The sequence below is a fragment of the Myotis brandtii genome, unplaced genomic scaffold (genome assembly GCF_000412655.1).
Source record: "Myotis brandtii unplaced genomic scaffold, ASM41265v1 scaffold441, whole genome shotgun sequence".
NCBI classification, from domain to species: Eukaryota; Metazoa; Chordata; class Mammalia; order Chiroptera; family Vespertilionidae; genus Myotis; species Myotis brandtii.
Genome location: NW_005366873.1, coordinates 2,691,622 through 2,709,838, shown reverse-complemented (window position 1 = coordinate 2,709,838; position 18,217 = coordinate 2,691,622). Strand labels below are relative to the sequence as shown.

At 48.8% G+C, this 18,217-nt stretch overlaps 1 protein-coding gene across 3 annotated transcripts in view; it reads left to right on the top strand.

The window, feature by feature from the left end:
• VTI1A (vesicle transport through interaction with t-SNAREs 1A) overlaps window positions 1-13,907 on the top strand; it is a 315,173-nt gene extending 301,266 nt beyond the window's left edge. For 2 of the 3 annotated variants that reach the window (XM_014546392.1, XM_005874522.2), the window contains one exon: window positions 13,641-13,907. In XM_014546392.1, coding sequence (XP_014401878.1) covers window positions 13,641-13,734 — 94 coding nt within the window. In that variant the 3' untranslated portion in view covers window positions 13,735-13,907. The remainder of the gene's footprint in view (window positions 1-13,640) is intronic. The other variant, XM_005874523.2, reaches the window with a different exon arrangement.
• Window positions 13,908-18,217: the final 4,310 nt, after the last annotated feature.

Below are 18,217 nucleotides of genomic sequence, written 5' to 3'. Positions count from 1 at the left end.
CCCCCCCCCCCCCCCCCGTCCTTTCCTCTATAAAAATCAATTTAAAAAATTTTTTTAAGTAAAAGTGTCTGTTCAAGCTGAAGGGAAAATTCCTACCGCCCAGCCTTTCCTGTCAGCTAATTTGATAGTTCTCTATCAAGTAAACCATTAGTGAATACATTGATTCTTTCTTTTTCTTCTTTTTTCTCCTCCCCCCCCCCCCCTTTTTTTTTGTTGTTTGTTTGTTTTTGTTTTTGCCGTTCTGCTTCGGCTGTTCCCAGGATGTCTCTGAACCAGTTGGGCAAAATGGATTTTTGTTAGTTTCACTGGCCTTGTGGAAGATTATCTCATGAGCTGGTTTTTATAGGAAGACTCAAAGCACAGCACAGGGTGAAAAATAAGCCTATAGCAGTCAAAGCTGTTGTCTGAAATGTCTTCAGACTGGAAAGCTGAATTTATTGCACAAAACAAGTACTAGCAAGGCGGAGGTGTGCAGGGCTGCTCATTATCACGGGAAAGGGGAACCAGAAAGCCAAGTAAAAAATTAAATTTTAATAATGCCAGTGATATTTTCTAAATCTTTCCTGACAGAAGGATTCTCATTATTTTTATCTGTCTCCGAGTAGGTTCTTTTAGTGCCATCTCAGAAATGGCCTCAGCTATGATTGTTTTCCCGGCTTTCAGGCATCTAAGAAACCAAATGTAGACAGAGAGAAATATGCTTTAGGTTGTTCAAGGAAGGGCCGTGACCGCCGTAACATTTCGGCTGCGTATCTGCAGCCAACATTTGCTGGGAACGCCTTCAGCTTTCACAAAAGAGGTCCATGTTGTTAAGACAATTGCTGTAAATCTCCCAAACAAAGGGGACCCACAACTCACAGCACTTAGCTAGGGGAGGACCCCCGGGGCCCCCAGTGCCAAGTCTGGGTTCATTCTGGAAATCACCCCATGCTGGCCACGAAAGGAGACTGGAGAGAAAAAGGGAAATACCCTGTTGTTTGGGTAAACGTGCAAACGCCTTTCCAAGTAGCACATAGTATGGACTTGTTTGGGGATAGGAGGGAAAATAAAGCCAGAATCATTAAAGTAGCCTCGCCATGAGGATGTGGATTCTTTCTGTTTTCTTAATTCTTCCCTGTTTTCTTAATTCTTCCAGGCCTGTGTATCAGCCTGTCTTGGTCCCAAAAGGATCTATAGCAATTGACCAAAATATATACAAAACAATAGATTTCCCATCTATGAAACGAAGCCTGGAGTAAGGTTCGTGCGCAAGCTGAGGACCAGCCTGCCCACTGCTGAGGGTGGCCACAGGTGCTCTCCCGGATTTCTGGCAGCCGATGTGAAGAGGGAAATGTGAAAGTTACAGGAGTCAATATCCAGGGGATAACAACACAGCTCTGTCCCCTCCCCTACCGGAGAGAACGCCTTCCTGCAGGACGTGGTGGCAGGGACACCCGCCTGGCAGGGTAATGAACAGCCTGTTCAAGAGCATCCCATCCACCTGTCCCTTCCTGTCCCATGCCTTGTCCCCCCTTCTCTCCTCCCCAACCCCCCATCAGTTGGTGGCCAGCACTGCTGAGAGCGCATGCGTGAACCTAAACCACGTGGTACAGGGCAGATTCGGGGTTCTGCTGCTCCAAGGGGGAGACCAGTGTCTCCAGGAGAGATGGACCTCGTTCTTAGGCTCCTTGATCAATACGGTTTCTCAGCTGGATTTCTAATGAGTGTTCAGCAGGGGACTTTGAGGTTGTCACCTCCGGCAAGGACCCGGAGTGGCACCACCTCCTATTGTAATTAGGTGCCCTCATGTTACCTGGTAGCCAGTTAGGGGTTGGAATTCACCATCCACTTGTGAAAATTAAAAGCAGGTAGCTTGAGGCCAGTACCTCCAAAGAATGACAGAGAGAAACGTGGCTCCTTCTTTGTCTTCTGGCTCAGTTCCCATCAAGATCCCTCCTAAATTAGGATTGGTTTTTCTATTTTTTGCAGCTAACTAAAGGACCCGAGAAAGCATTCAAAGGCCACTCTTGTCCTTGGCAATTTATTGTCTTTATTTTTCTTTAGTCCTCAGACATGGTCCTCAGAGTCCATTCTCAAGGGTGCTTGGGTCACATATATTTACTCCCATTTTTGAGATGGGGAAACTGAGGCACATTTACTTGTTTGTCACAAGATCACGCAACAGATTAGGAGTAGAGGCAATCCTGCAAATGTCTCTTTGCCACTCACCCTCCAATGGAGACTCCTCGGGTTCCCATCCCAGGCCTCCTGGCTTAGAAGGCATTGCACGTAAGACGCACTCCATCCTCCTTGAGAATCACCAGCCGGGCCGTGAAGGTCAAGGGGCCTGCAGATGTGCCAGTGTGCATACAGCCCTGACCTCCGCCTGGGCTTTTCATCACCCTGTGAGAGGCCCGAAAGGCACACACCAGCTGGTGTGTGGCTTCTGTTGACCTCTCCCTGGCCTTTGACCCCCTGTGGTTAGGAATCAGTTAGGGGCTAAGTTGGATGCTCTCAATGTGGACCCTGGTTATTGGTGCTCACACCAAAGCCAAACTTCAGACTTCTGCAGGGTCAGGAGGTCTGGGCTGTTCCGGTCTCCAAGGGAATCTCGGGTAAAGCAGGGCAGAGATGCACTCACCCACCCACCCCCTTCCTTTCCATTCTTCCTTAATAATTAGTCAGAGGTCACAGACTGAAGACAAGAGAGAGAGAGGAGTTCTGATGGTATGACCAGAACGTGTCACCACATCCCTCAAGAGTTACGGAGAGGCGGATGGCTGGTCAACCTCTGGCAAAGTGTTTTATTCCCCCTGACATGAGGGAAGGAAAAAGGCGTAAATCTATGACTATTAGGAGATAAGTGTCTCATGTCAGATCTTGCAGGGAAATAGTGTGAAATCCCATCACAAAAGCCTAGGCAGTCGTGTCTGCACCAATGTGACCACAACCAGAAGAGGGAAACTAGCATGGCCAGAAGGGCAGCCTCTCCTTCCTGGATACCTGAGTACCTGAGTAGCTGCAGAAAATGAGGCTCCCAGGAGAGTGGCTCAGTAGGGACCCCACAAGGCCAGCTACTCAGGAACAGCACCGGGATGTGTCCTGGGGGATCAGAGGACTCTGCAGGCATTCCGGCCAGGGCACGCGCAGCGGCCGCCTGTCTAGGGGTTTGGGGGTGGCCAAGCAAGGAGTCGTTTCAGAGCTCATTGTGAGGAGATCAGTGAGGAATCACAGGAGTGGAGTGATAATAAGTATTATACTGAGCAGTTGCTGTTACCGAGCACTGATGATCTAAGCACTTCATGTTGAACTTTCTCAGTTATTTATTAATGTAATTCATTGGCCGAGGCACTGCTATTATTAGCCCCATGTGTCTGGTGTGGGAACCGAAGCATTGGTTCTTTGGAACTCTCAGATCCCTGGTGTTGGTACTTTTGCATTTCTTTCGTAAATAGAGGACTAAAGGAGGATTGTTCACTTTTTATGTTGCCACGTAAGAGAGTAATTTCCAAGGAGAGAGTCCATTTCCAATGTCCAAGTAAGGACATTTGGGAAAAACCACTGCCATCTATGATCACCATCACATCACAAAATAAAGAACATTTTTTTCACCTTAAAGGAGTCAAAAGGACATAATCTCAGAGAGGTAATGAAGTAGCTTGCTTAAGGTTGTACAACTGGTGTGCGGCAGATCCTGCATTCGAATCCAGGCAGTTTGGCTCTGAAATGAAGGTGGCTAAATAGCTCCTGCCCAAATATATTCACAGCTTCTCTGGAGGGTCAAGAGACTGAGTGGCCCTCAGCCAGGGAGGAGCTGCGGGGTACCTGATTCAAGGGGACAGTAGGGTTGCTTTATAATACAGGGGCAGGACCCAGTGGAGGTGAGGACCCTCCCTCCGGGCACCCAGAAGGAGGTAGAGGGGGGAGGGTGAGAAGCACCTAAATCTAGGGGTCAGGAAGGGGTCGTTCGAGCATGCACTCTAGCCATGGCCTGCCTGCTGAGAACTTCATCTGGAGTGGGCCTGGCCTTCTCCCTGGGTGGTCCTGAGCCACCAAATCCGGGTCCTAATAAATCAGGATCATTTTGGAGAGTAAATGACATCACAGATGCAGTAAACATTCAAGACCAGAAAAGGACACCCTGCCTTTTTAAGACAGTCTAGAAGTTACATATCGCTGTCCACACCCATCCGTGTAATACTTGGGAGCGATTCCTTTATTACTTTCTGTGGATGTCTGAACTCAAAACGGAGACCTTTCTCAAGGTCACACTGAGTCTAGCTGGTTCTCCCACCTGGTTTTCTTTTCCATCTAGCACTCTGTTCCTACAGATGCATTAAATTAATCTTGAGCAGACCTGGAATCTTTCTATGGTGGACCCTCTCGCCTGTATGACAGGTGATGTAGACATAATTGAAAAATTGTGTGGGACGAGGTCACTAAGCAATGGAGTCACTGGTGAGCTGCCCCCAGAGGCTGATTGCCATTCTCTCTGTCCCCAAATCTAATGAGGGGTCAAGTGATCCTGCATTTACCTAAGAAAGAGCCAGAAAGGACGCAGCCATTTGTGCCTGATGAGAGCTGGTGAAATATGCTTCCGAAAAATTGAATGTTATCTTAGTGATGCGTGGTACATTTACACTGGGCACTAAGAAGAGTTGACTCTGGTGAGTTCGTGTTGTGACTTTCAACTTGCATACCTCGTCACTGGGTCTGCGGAGAGGGCTATAAAGAGGGGGATATCAAAGACTCGCCCCTCAAACAACCAAGGAGCATCTGCTGGAGAACATGAGACGCACAGATGAATAGCCACCTGATGATGGGTGTCCTCTAGGGGCGCAAGATAAGACTGGCCAGGGGCTTGGGGCTCCCAGTGACTTCTCTGTAAAGACAGGGGTGACAATAGTACCCACCTCGTAGGATTGCTGGGAGGTTTCAAAAAAGTGCAGAAAATGCCAGGACAGCACCTGACCCAGAGTAAATGGCCAGTTCATAGGAGCTGCTGCTGTGGCTGTCGTCACTGGCATCACCATCATCATTGTTGCCATCACCATGGCCCCACACTGTAGAGTAAGGAGTCACCAGACAGTAGAGCTGGGTGGGAGGTTCTAGCTCCAAGGTTCACAAATCTTGCCATGTCTTGGATTGGGACTTTAAATAGAGGATTGTCCACTTTTTATTTTGCCAAGTACGAGTAATTTCCAAGGAGAATATAGATTTCCGATGTCTATGTAAGGACATTAGGGAAAACGCCTGCATCCACTCCAGCATCACTCCATAAACTAAAGGACCCGTCACCACTGCAACGGGAGAAAGGACACAGTCTCAGAGGAAAGGAAGCCCTTTAAGCGAAGTAACCTTGTTTTCAAGGAGGCAGTCTTCTCTGGTGTTCTTCCCTTCTTGCTTCGGCCTCAGCCTGGAGTCTGGGAACCAGTGCTCTCAATCATCCAAGCACCCCTTCATTTCACAGAGAAGTGGGACTGGGATGGGCTCAGTAACAGGTGGGGACCACGGCTAGGTTTTGAGTTGTGTTCCTGGATGTTGTTGAACAGTTCCTACTAGCAGCAGGCGCAATTTGAATTGTGTGGCTGCCCTCATGGCACTGGCCCCTCAGACAAGAATGAGAACAACAGTGAAAGAAGGGGCCTGGGGGTCTGAAGACCTGGCTGTGCCCCACATGGTTGACCTTGGGCACCTCCCTGCACCTCAGGGCCCTCAACTCTAAAATGAACAACCCAGACCAGGGCATGGAGACCTTTTCTTCCACCTGAGTAAGCCTGTCAGGGATTAGGTATACCTGTGTTTCCAGAGCATCATTTCATTCTCTTCAAGTTCTTTCCAAGCCCCTTTGATTGACGTGAGCTGCCTTGATCCTATCTGAAAGCCCGGTGGCCAGCAGCGCCACTCTCCAGGCCCCCTGCCATCGGCGAGTCCATGTTGGAGAATGGCAGTGGCCATGGTGCCCAGGCTGAAATTCCAGGTACCTGCTTGGCAACATAGAGTGCAGTGTAACTCACATATCATTGGGAAGGGATGTGATTTTGATGTTTATGCCACCACCTCAGAGAGAAGGTTTAGTCCTGCTGGGGTGAGTGTTCCCATGAGGCCCAGATAGACACAGGCCTGTGGGAACACAAGCCTGGAGGGCTTCAGGAGGCAGCCCTTCCAGGCCTCCCACCTGCCCCTCCAGCCAATGTTCCTCAGGAAGTTTCCCAGGCAGCTGCTTGGCCTCTGTCAACTATCCTCCTGCCTCTCACCCGTCCCGAGATGCCATCTCCTTTCACAGAATTATTTGCCAACTGCACGGCTGGCCAGGGATTTCTGATTACAAAGTGCTTTATAAACTTAAATGAGCTAATCCTCTCCTCCCTGGGATGGGTGGTGAGCTGGCTGGTTGTACTTGGGAAGAAACTGAAAAGCAAGTGACATGGAGTGACTTGTTCCAGGTGATCCCAGGCAAAGCCAGGATTGTGGGCACACAGCAAACTGTCCTGGCCTGGCGTTGCTCTCATTATGCCTTTGTTGTCGGGCTTCTGTAGTTGATTGCTCATTGTGGCACCATAAGCTCCCACAGGGCAGGGACTCGGGTTTCCTTCTTTCGTCAGAGGGACGTGGCCAGACCTGCCATGGCCGTCTGTGCGCGGTCCGAGGACCACACATCCTCCGGCGCAGGAGGGCCGGCCTCGGAGAGCTTTGAGCTTTTAGACCAGGACTGGGCAAACCACAGGTAGCAGGCCCAGTCTAGCTCACCACCTGCTTTTGTATGGCCAGCAGGGTAAGAATGGCTTTTACGTTTTGAAATGGTTGGGGGGGAAAATCAAAAGAAGAATATTTGTTGGCATGTAAAAATTATATGAAATTCAAATCCCATTATCTGTCAATAAAGTTTTATTAGAACGCAGTCACACTCATTGACATTGTCCACAGCCACTTTTGCACAAGGCAAAGTTGAGCAGTTGCAACAGGACGGTAGCTTCCAAAAAGCCTAAAACAGGCTTCATGTTTTGGGTTGAATTGTGTTTTCTCCTCTTCAAATTATATGTTGAAGTCCTAACCCCCCGGGCTCAGAATGGGACCTTATTTGGAAAGAGGGTCTTTGCAGATACAATTAAGATTAGGCAAACTGCAGTGGGTGGTCCCCTAACCCAATAAGACTAGTGTCCTTATTGGAAGAGGAAATTGGGACATAGGTGTGCACACAGGGAGAATGCTATCTGAGGATGAAAGCAAAGATAGGGGTGATGCTTCTACAGCCAAGCAACCTCAGAGATGTCCAGCAACCAGCAGGCGCTAGGAGAGAGGCCTGGGACAGATGCTCCTACACCCTCAGGAGAGCCCGTCTGCCAGCCTCCATCTCAGACTTCCAGCTTCCAGATGGTGAGACAATACATTTCTGTCGTGTAAGCCACCCAGTCTGTGGAACTTTGTGATGGCAGCCCTAGCAAACTAATGCGTTTACAACCTGGTCCTTTACAGAAAAAGTTTGCCAATCCCTTTTCAACTAAGTAGAAATTTGGAAATGGGATAAAGCCACTCTGTCCTCACTTGGGACCTCACCTGGGTTTGCTGGGGCTCAGGTACTGGCTCCCGTGTCCTCGCTTCCTTGCTGAGGAGCATGCTCATTTTGCCACCTGTCAAATCTTAATTCTCCTGTGTCCTATTTCCTCAGGCCCCCTGGGTAACTAACTGACTACTCCTAACTGGGTCAGTTAACGCAGGCTGTTCATGGTGGAGATGACTTCGTAAGTTGGCCCAGAGTTAACATCTGATTTCCTTCCCATGTTAAATGCTTTATCCTAGAGGCAGGAGTCTTGTAGGATGTTCCCCACTCCTGGCAGGAGTCTTGTATAACGTACCCCCTCAGTTCCCTCACCTCACATGGCCTTGGGCAGCTGCCTACTCTGCTCAGGATTGGAAATTCCCATTCTGAGATGAAAGAACAACAGTTCCGGAAGACTGTGAGCCCAAAGCTCTCGCAGAACCAGGCTGGAACTGTCCTGTCCTCTGTACAGATCCACATTAATTGTGAGATGCCGCAGTCGGGAAGTGGGTGGAGACCTGGAGAGCAGTCCCTGTGAAGGCCAAGACAGACAGATAGGTCCATATGCTGGTATGGATCCTAGAACTCTGTGTATTTGTGTCCTGGGGCTGCAGTAACAAAGTACCATGAACTAGGTGGCCTAAAACAGAAATGTCTTCTCTCACAGCTCCAGAAACTTGAGGTCTGAAATCTAGGAGTGGGCAGAGCCATACTCCCTCCGAAGGCTCCAGGGAAGGGCCCTTCTTGCCTCTTTCAGCTTCTGATGGCCACAGGCATTCCTTGGCTTGTGGCAGCATCACTCCAATCTCTGCTTCTGACTCCACCTGGCCTTCTGCTCTGTGTCCCTGTATCCTTTCTTCTTATAAGGACTCCAATCACTAGATTTAGGGCCTACCCTACATGCAGGGTGATTTTATCTCAAGGTCTTTAATAAACTACATCTTCAAAGACCCTATTTTCAAATAAGGTCATATTCTGAGGTTCCAGGTGGACATGAATTTGGAGGGAGACACTATTCAACTCAGGACAATGTGTATGGTTGAAAGTGAAAGAAGTCCCAACTGAATTCTTGGACCAGGAGCAAGCATGTGACTTAAGCCAGTCCAATAGAGTGAAGCTTAGCAGATTTGCTTGGAATTCTGGGTCGTCTGGCTCCTGCAGCTGGGAAGTTTAAAAGTGACTCCTCTGGTATCAGGCACACAGCAGGATCTAGGGCTCAAATGATGCCTTCAGGAACCTGTTTCTTTCTCTCCATCTCTGGGTCCTGTGTTGCTGTGTTGGCATCCTTCAGGCAGGTTCCCCTCCTGCAGAGTAATAAGAATGGCCCTGAGTTCTAAGTGTCCATTTTCTCCACAGCCAATCCCAGTAGAGAGAATACCTTTTTCTTGACTTTCCAGAAAAAAAAAAATCCTCAAAGGACTCTCTGGCGTGGTTGGGGCATGCCAATTCCTAAACAAAGGATTGTGCAGCCATCTCTGGGTCCTGTGTTGCTGTGTTGGCATCCTTCAGGCAGGTTCCCCTCCTGCAGAGTAATAAGAATGGCCCTGAGTTCTAAGTGTCCATTTTCTCCACAGCCAATCCCAGTAGAGAGAATACCTTTTTCTTGACTTTCCAGAAAAAAAAAATCCTCAAAGGACTCTCTGGCGTGGTTGGGGCATGCCAATTCCTAAACAAAGGATTGTGCAGGAATAGAGAGCTGTAAGTAGCTGGATCTGCCTGGGTCATATGTCCACCTGTGGCATCATAGACTGGGGTAATCCCCCCCTTGAGTTTCTGGGCTGAGACTGGGGATTCCTCCCAAAGATGCAGGCCCTATAAGAACCTGGATGAGCATCATCAGGTGGCACAATAACCATACAACTCTAGCTCAGAGGTCGCCATGTGCCCAGCTTTGAAATTAAAGTCAGTGTTAGAGGCTGATAACAAAGCACCATTTTCTCTCCTGTGTTTATTTCTTTTGACTAACATTGAATTAGATCTAGACCTTGGAGAGCCTTTCCCGGGGCACTTGTTTTGGGGGAGTTTCCTGAGAGACACAGGTATAGGTTCCTTTGCTCTCATGGCAGCTAATTGCCCTGCCCATTGTTGCTGTTCTGTCAGAACCCAGAGGTGGGCATCATCATTCAGGCCTGGGCAGCCAGGCAGGAGAAGCATGAACCTGTGGAGTGTCACACACTCTCCACTAATGAATGCAGGCTTGTGAAGGTTTTGGACTCTGCTGGCATCCGAATTGGAGGGTGGCTCATAGCTCACTCCCAAAGCTGTGCTTGTCTACAAGCAACACTTGGAAAGTAGGAAGAGTACCACATGGACCTTCAGGGAACACACAGAGGTGGAGACTCCCACTCACGCATTCAGCAAGTTTAAGAATACCTATGCCGAGCTCTGTTTTAGGCATTGGGAATGTAAAAGACAAAGGAGATTCAGACCCTGGAAGGTCCACTTATTATTGGAGAACCCTGCATAGAAACAGAAAATCCTAAATCTCTATGGTAAGTGTAGTGGCCTACAGCCTCCTAAGTCAGAACAGCAAGGGACCAAACACTGGAGCTGACACCCAGCACTTTGGTCACATGTCATTGACTAAAACAAGTCACATGGCCACACTGAACATCAAGGGATGGGTAAGGGAGTCTGTGCCTAGAAGTAGAGAAGGGGATATTGGCGAATGCTGGTCACGCCTGCTACAGTGGGATTCCAGGGCTCCTGGAGCAAGAGCAGAGCTCGGTGCCAGGTGCCTTGCTGGCCTACTGCACGTTAACCAGTCTTCTGTGACGGGGCTGCCACACGCAGCTGCTCGTTGCCAGAGGAGAAGGAGACTGGCAATGGAAAGATTGGCCCCTCCCTGGGTTCCTGCACAGGATCCGTAGTTTCAATGGTACTTTGTGAGTTCAGCCTCAAAGTAAATGGTTAATTCATCTTGTATCAACAGCACTGTGATTCATAATGTAAACTTGGAGGATCCTTGATGTTTTTGCGCCCACATTCCTTTTAATTTGGCTCTGCATTCTTTTAAAGCCACAGTGTGCTCACTTAATAGAATGCAGCATGCAAATGCACAAGTTTTTGCCTGGAGGCAATTTAGCCTGGCTGGTTCAATGGATGTCTTCTTTCAAGTGTATATTCTTTCTTAAATTATTTACTGGGTAAACACACTTTGCATTTTCAAAAGGGAGATTAAGGCTGCTTGCTGCATACCTACTAGAACAGAAATCCCACCCACCGCCCCTGCCCCCAAAGTTAAGAAGGAAGATACCCTGGCCTTCCCCAAAGTTTCTTCTCTGGCTCACTCGCTGGGAACCCCTCTTCCTGGCTGTTTTTCAGATGCTCTCCAAACTCTGCCTCCCTCTCTGCCCACAGCAATACCTGCCAGCAGCCCCTGGCTTGTCAGGCTTCCTCCCAGAAGGGGCCCAGCAGTGGCAGCCTTTGTCCTCCCTACCCCCAGATGGGCTCAGTCCTGTTTTCTTAAGGGCCCAGCCACTCATTTTTCTGGTCCTGAGAGGCGCTGTATCTGCCCAACAATTTAGAGATCCAAAGCTGGGTTGATGGCCTGGCCAGTCTTTGGTTTGAAAGCAAATGCTCTCTCCTGCCGACCTCTCCCAACTGCCGACCTCTCCCACCGCCCACACACGCCTCACTTCCATGGACCACCCTTCTCCTAGCTTCGCAGGGGAGACCCAGCAGTGCTCTGAGAATGCATGATGGTATGAAATTCCATCTTTGGGGGACTTCAACTTTAACTTCAGCCTTCTCTACGCAGACTCCCTGCGGTTTTCCTGCAAATTAAATTTGCACAGATCTTCATTCTCCCTTGAATGGAAGGATGGCAGTTGTAGGGCTGTGCCCATTCATTATCATCCTTTGGACAGTTCTGTGTCAGTATCTGTGCCATGCACTGGGGCTGGAGAGGTGAGTGTGGACCCACTGGGGAGGGAGTGGGCAATTTGATCTTTCTGATGGTCCGTGACCCAGGTCACCCATCTTGGGATGGGGTGTCTGTTGAGTGAACTACAGATACGAGAAGCTGTTAGGGAAGGTCGAAGGGTGAAGTGCACTCCTCTTTGCCCTGAGATGAGGGAAGGCCGGAGAAGAGCTGAGAATTTAGGGTTCCTGTGCATTTGTTTCCTTAACCGTGCCTCAGATTCAATAAGTAACATCCACAGTTCATCCCTTACAAATGAGCATCATGGATGCCTTGGGGCCCTCAACCCACAAATAAAATGGTTGTCAACCAAGAGACATGCTACCAAATAGTACTTACAGTAGAATGTTAAAGAGTTTTCATGCTTTTAATCTGTTTCACTGCTGAGTTTCAGTTTTGCTGATTTCCTTTGCAAGTCTGGTGCGGGTGGCCGTGGTAAAGAGAGATTGTGACAGTGACTTGGGCAAACAGGATGTGTAGGGACTGTTCCGAAGGCTCTTGCCCCTTCCAGAGAAAAGGGGGGGGAATCAATTTGGGTCTTAAATCAAGCTACCAACTAGCACCGATAGTGTTCACAATTAGCCCCACTGTAACAAGCCGTGAAGTCCTGTCCTTATTTATTTTGGGGGTGGAGAATCTTCCTGCCTCCTGAGTAAACATGGCCTGTGAAGTCTGAATTAGCTGTCATCGCAGAAGAATTAATGTCGGGGCGCAGCCTTTCTAGTGGGGAAGGGAAGAAATAAACGAGACAGATCTTAGCTGAGCCGTACGTGATGAATGAGGACCAAGCGGATCATTCATCTCCTTCCAGGAAAGTGGACACAGGCACTAAAGCAGTTTTGCGGAAGACGTGTCAGCAAATGTGATCATTTTGTAACCTGTCAGGAGGAGAGGGAGCTAGTCCTTCCAGGGGGCAAAAGGGAGTGGGCCTGTCTGGTGTGACGGTCTCTATCCATCCATTTAGGTTTGGGCAAGAAGGGGGTGGGCAAGGAGGAATCCGACTGAAACCACGGGGGTGTCGTCATCCTTCCAAGAAAGAAACCCAGCTAGAGCTAGAAAAGGCTGCGGCCTCCCTCAGAGATTTCTTCTGGAAGATGGAAAGGAGGAGGGTGGGGGTCTCAGTTAAACTGGGCGCCTGGCCAGTCCCACCTATGGACGCCCAGTCCAGTGATCTGTGTCTACACGAAGACAGCAGACCTTTTTGTGCTTCATATTTGGAGGATGGACAGATGGGGTTTGCTGTAGTGCCTTTGCTGTGCGGACAGCCAGCTAGACTGCCAAGCACTCTGTCTCTATTTTTGTGTGGTTGGTTCTGTGGGAGTGAGCGTGGGCGAGGCTCTTTGACCTCAGTTCCCTTTGAAAGTCTCCACAAAGCATTCTGATGTTCGACCTCTTTTCTCAGAATGAGGTAGCAAATTATGAAACAGCTTCATCGGAAGCTCTCTGCAGGCATCTTGGAGCCGGTGCCTCCGCTCCGATTCCCCTCCGTTCCCTGTTCCCCATCAGCATTTGGCAAAGCCAGAGCAGAGAGGGCTGGAGTCCCCAGAGATGAGGGCCCACCAACCAAAACCCCCGAGGTACTTGGTGCTCTTTCTCATGTTCACCCCCTTTTGCTGTGGAGCAAATGGAATGTTTCCTCTTGGTGTCACAGAGCGTGAGCCCCAGTGACAGGTGACGGTTTCACAGCCTGAGCTGCAAGCTTGACACTTGCTTCTTAATCCTGTCCTTTTCTTCCTACGTCTCGCTTTTACTTTTCCCCAGGTGTTTTTGTACAGGTAAGTACCTCACTGACATATGTTTCCTGGGAGTCTATTACCTTCACCGGAAACACTGCCAAAAAAAAAATGAGGCTTGTCTCACATTTTCAATTAAAAAGAGACGCTCTCATGGGCCCTTGATCACTTACAGATGCCGCATGGCACTCCGCACCTAGGAAGCCATTTGGTTCCCAGTAGCTTTGCAGAAAGCATGTCTCCAGGTGCAGCGTGACAATCGCTGTGGAGTCGTTCGTTTCCTTGTGGGTCCTTTATAGAACCAAAAAGCTGTGTGGACACACACACACACACACACACACACTCACTCCAGGCTCCCCGCCCCGGCCTGTGAAGCCATCGTTTGATTAGCCAACTTGATCTCAGATGAGCTTTGTCGGAATGTGCTCCGATCATCTGAGTTTCTCTCTCCTTTGCTGTCTCCTAGGATCATCCAGAACCGCGTCCTGGTCGTCGTGCTGGCTGTCATCCTGGTCATCACCATCCTGATGGCGATCACTTTCTCCTTCAGGAGACACTGATGTATCGGCGGGTCCTTGATAAACAGCAACAGCGGCTCGTGCTGAGTAATTAAGACAAAATGGTCACATGAATCATTCTTTTGCGCTGACAGGCCCCGAATGACCCTCCCTCCCTCTCACCACTGTTCAGCCGGAGTGCAAAGAGTGTAAAAATATTTTTATTCTTGTTTGCATGTGGGTTGGTTTCCTTTTCTAGGTTTTCTTCGCCCAGATTTGTGTTTGTGTAGGGCAAGGTGAGGGCTTATTTGCCTTCTGGTCCTCTCACCTACTGACCAAAATAGCCTCTAGTGACCTTCTTCCTTGCCCCGTGGACGTGTCAGGGGTCACGGTTTGGGAGAGGGCATAATGAGTCTGTCACGGGGCTTCTGATGGGCTGCGCTGTTTGTCACACATCTCTTGTCACCGAATTGCCCTTGTGTGATGTCCGAGGATCAAAATGCAGAGAAAAGCAGGGATCAGAGCCAGGGATCTACAGCACACCAGCCCTGTTCCCACCCCAGCACAATGAACATAGTCAGCCCGCCTGAGTGCTTTCATTGCAAAGGTGGGTTTCAACATCAGCTGTGCAGGAAATTGACTTAGCACTTTCTCTGTTTTTCTACGCATAATTTTCTTTTCTTTTTTTTTTCTTTTTCTTTTTTTTACACCCAGGAATATTTTTGCTGAGCCTGCCCAATATCCACTTTTCACAACTTTGATTACTGGCTACAAGAAATCTTTCCATACCCTCCCCAAATCCCAGACTCCCCAGAATTTGCCGGCAGCGTGAGCCCTGGCACCGTATTTAATGGTGACCCCCTCTCCCCTGACCTGTGTAAGCACTCCTGTATCCTTTCGGTTTTAATATTTGCACTGCCAAAAGCAGCCCTCAGACATGCGAAAGGTCTGACAGGGTTCTCCCCACATCCATTCCAGTATGTAAAGAGAACATGAATATTTCAGGAAGAGCAAGAACATGACTCCGTCAGAGTGAAATTTCAAATGTGATTATAAATAAGGTAGAGTCCTATAGGGGGGATCCACTAGGAATAAACTTCACGGAAAATGGGCGATGGCCTCCTTTGAAAGAAAGGTATCGCGCGTGTTGCAAAAAGACAGCTTGGGTTTTTCCCTAACAAATGTCAGCATCGCCTTCCTGAATTCACGATGTGCTCAAACCCCTAACAGGCTTTGTGATCTTCTTTGGTTTCTTTCTGTCCGCGGGAACGGGGAATTGCGTTCAGAATGAGTTCATTTGTGATGAGCTTCGAGTTGCCCAAGCTGAGGTCATTTTCCCCCTAGTCATGAAGCAAAATGTGTTTTTCTTTAAGACTTCATAGGCACTTACAGGGTCCGCACTATCTTTTGAATATAATTGGGAGCTTTGAGTCCTTGAAAAGCAAGCCTGTTCTCTTCATAAAAAATGCTAACCACCTGTGCCCATGGATGGAGATCGCCTAGGTGCAGCACGTAATATATCCCCCCCCCCCCCGACCCCCATCAGAAGAGAACCCTTATGGGGTAGGGAGGAAATGCAGAATGGCAAAATCCGCCGGAGAACTTGTGTTCAGATAAATCATTTAGGATCCTGTAAATAGAGCTGCAGCCTTTACTGTGCGGGGATGGGTGAGATTTGGGCAGGGCGAAGTAGGACGGCGGAGGAGTGGGAAGGCTCTGCTGATTTTCCCGTCGGCATAAAGGATCCATCTCAGCAAGGATCTTTTATTCTGATAACGGAATTCTGTATGTGCTAAACACATCAAGAAACCATGAAAAAGCAAGGAAACAAACAGCCCACTTCCTTCTCGCCCTGAAACACTAATGGGGGGAGGGAGCCTCCAGCCTGTCCTCCTTCCGTCGAAGCTGTTGGTCTTCCTTCTCTCAAGTGCGTAACCAGGTCTCCAGCTGCATCTCAGTTCCAGACCCTCCCCAGGCCACGCAGCAAGCGGGGTTGATCTGATCACCCGAACTTGCCAGCTCCTACGTGTTTCACTAAGACCTGTGCTCATGCTGAAGTAGGTGAAGGAAGGAGTGCGTTGCTCACCCCTCAGTGGCCTTTTCTTTAGGGTTCTCTTGATCAGCTCTTGCCTGAGATTTTGCCCCAATTCAACCTTGAGAGCGGAAAAGATGTGAACAGATAACCCTTGGCCAAACAGCCCCATCAAACGCCCTTGAGAGCCACCCCCCCACACCCCGCCCGGAGTCATGAGCGCCTAGTAGGAAGGTGGTCTGAAGGTCCCTTGAATTCCGTGCCGGGCCCTCCTGGACGCTGTGGGAGAGACTCAAAGGAGCCTGAAGACAGACAGATTGTCCTCTTCCTTCCACACTCCCCCGGGGAAGGAAGAAAGCCCACACACAATCGAAAGATTCCAGGAACTTAATACATAGACCTCAACTGATCAATGGAATTAAAGTTGGGAATATTGTTATATTGTTTAAGATGCCTTGCGATGTGGGAGGGGCAGGGGGAGGAGGGGAGTGATGAAGACGTAGAGGAGGAAGAAGAGGAGGAAGCCCCTGCCACATAAAATTCACTGCAGACTGCACAGTTTCCCTGACAGAATAAATAAAGCAGACGCTACCCTGCTCCAGAATCCAAAGCAATTTAATTAACGTCTCTTAAGTTGTAAAGAGTTTTAAATGTTCCACGTTGAAGGCGAGTGCCTGCGAATGCGGTGGGCTTGACGTCAGCCGCCAGCCGCCAGCCTGGGCCGGGAGGCCATTTGCGATTCTGTTTCAGGCAGGCTGGATTGTCTTATTTTGGAACCAGCGTGGTGGGGGGTTTGCTTTGCTACTGCTTCTGAGCCCCGAGCTTCAAAGGCTGAAATTAATGGTGAACAAAATTGTGCGGCGCTGGCCGTCCCATGCGGGGCAAGCCCATTGAGGGTTATCATTAAGTAAAGAAATAAAGAGGGAAAAAGCCTGCCTGTTCCAAAAACCTCATCAGATAATGACCTCCGTGATTGGGTTTCATTACCAAACCAGCATCCAGAGATTATCTACTCCAGAAAAGAAGGGAGCAGGAGAGAAAAAGAAAGAAAGGAAAGCAACTGTCTCTCTCTCTCTTTCTCTCTCTCTCTCTCTCTCTCTCTGGCACATCTTTTCTTTAAAACTGTCAGATCATTTCAGTATTTCAAATCCGAGGAAAACAGCCTGCCTGCTGCTGTATTTGAAGTTGTAATGGTGTCAAAAAGTCACGACTGACTGACAGCCATCAGTCCCAGAGGGGCTCATTAAATCATAAAAACTTGACAAGGAAATAATTGCGCATCGCCAGCAACTTGGCGCCTGTTTAGACGTTTTTATTTTCTTTCATTATTAGTCCCCACCATTGCGTTCATTAACAAATTGCATTAAACAACTGTTAAGGGCTAATGATTTGTTTATCGCTTTTTTATTATTATTATTTAAACATTAGCTGTGTCATGTGGTACCCCAGCAGCCTCTTGCCATCATCTGACTGAATATTTTTCCACTCCGAGCTCTGGGTACTGTTGGAATATGAAATAGATTATTCATTACTCTCCTCTTTGCCACTGATTTGGTTTCATGTAGCGTCTTCCACAGAGAAAGATGAAAACTTGTCAAAAATAGGTTATATCTTATTCGAAGGGGCAACAATAGCAGCAGGTACAGGCACACTTTAATATTTAATTAAGGTTGATGTTAACCCCTTTAAATGACTTTTGCTGTAAGTTCTATTCAAATGCAGAAGAGAAAAATAATTGTTCTTAATTTGCAACCTGTTCAGCAGGCACTCTTCGTGGTGTGAGCTGGAAATTTAGACCAGAATTGTTAAATAATGAAATTTCCCATCATAAATATTTATGGCCATTTGTCTACGTAGTTGAGAACACACCACAAGCAATGATTTCCTCGTCCCCTTGGTTTGAACTGCGAGCCCAGTGGGTCACTCGGGGCTGGGGAGTGGAGACAGCTTTCTTGGGAGAAATGTGTATCCCAAGCCAAGGACCCTGGGTTGGCTGTGACTAGGGCTGGTTTCTAAGCAACCACTGTGAGTCCTGTGTCTCTGGTCCACTTGCCTCCCCCTTTAGCTGAGTGTGTGGTTGGAGGACTGTGGTCTGGAGTGAGAGCAGGTAGAGGCTTCTTAATAGGACTTGTGTGCCCAGGTCGCTGGTGCAGGCAGGGTGTGATGAGAGGACGTCTGGGCGTCTCCGTGTAGGCGGTGAGCGCATTGCAAACAGAGCCTCCCTGATAGACAGCGGGACCCTCCATCTTCCTCCTTCTCTGTGACTTGCCATTGGTGGAATGGTCGACTTTGCCGGAGGCTGTAAGCTTGAGGGGCAAGTCCCACCCTCATCGTCATCCCAAGACGGAAGTCAGTGGCCTTCTCCACGCTGTAACTGGGGCCGCACTCATCATCCCGTTTGATCTGATGAGTTTCCATGGCCATGGAAGCCACTCTCGGAGGCCTAGTTGTCAGCACTTCAGGCCTGGGCATTAGGGTCAATATCAGGGAATGGGGAATACCGTTCTCCTAGCC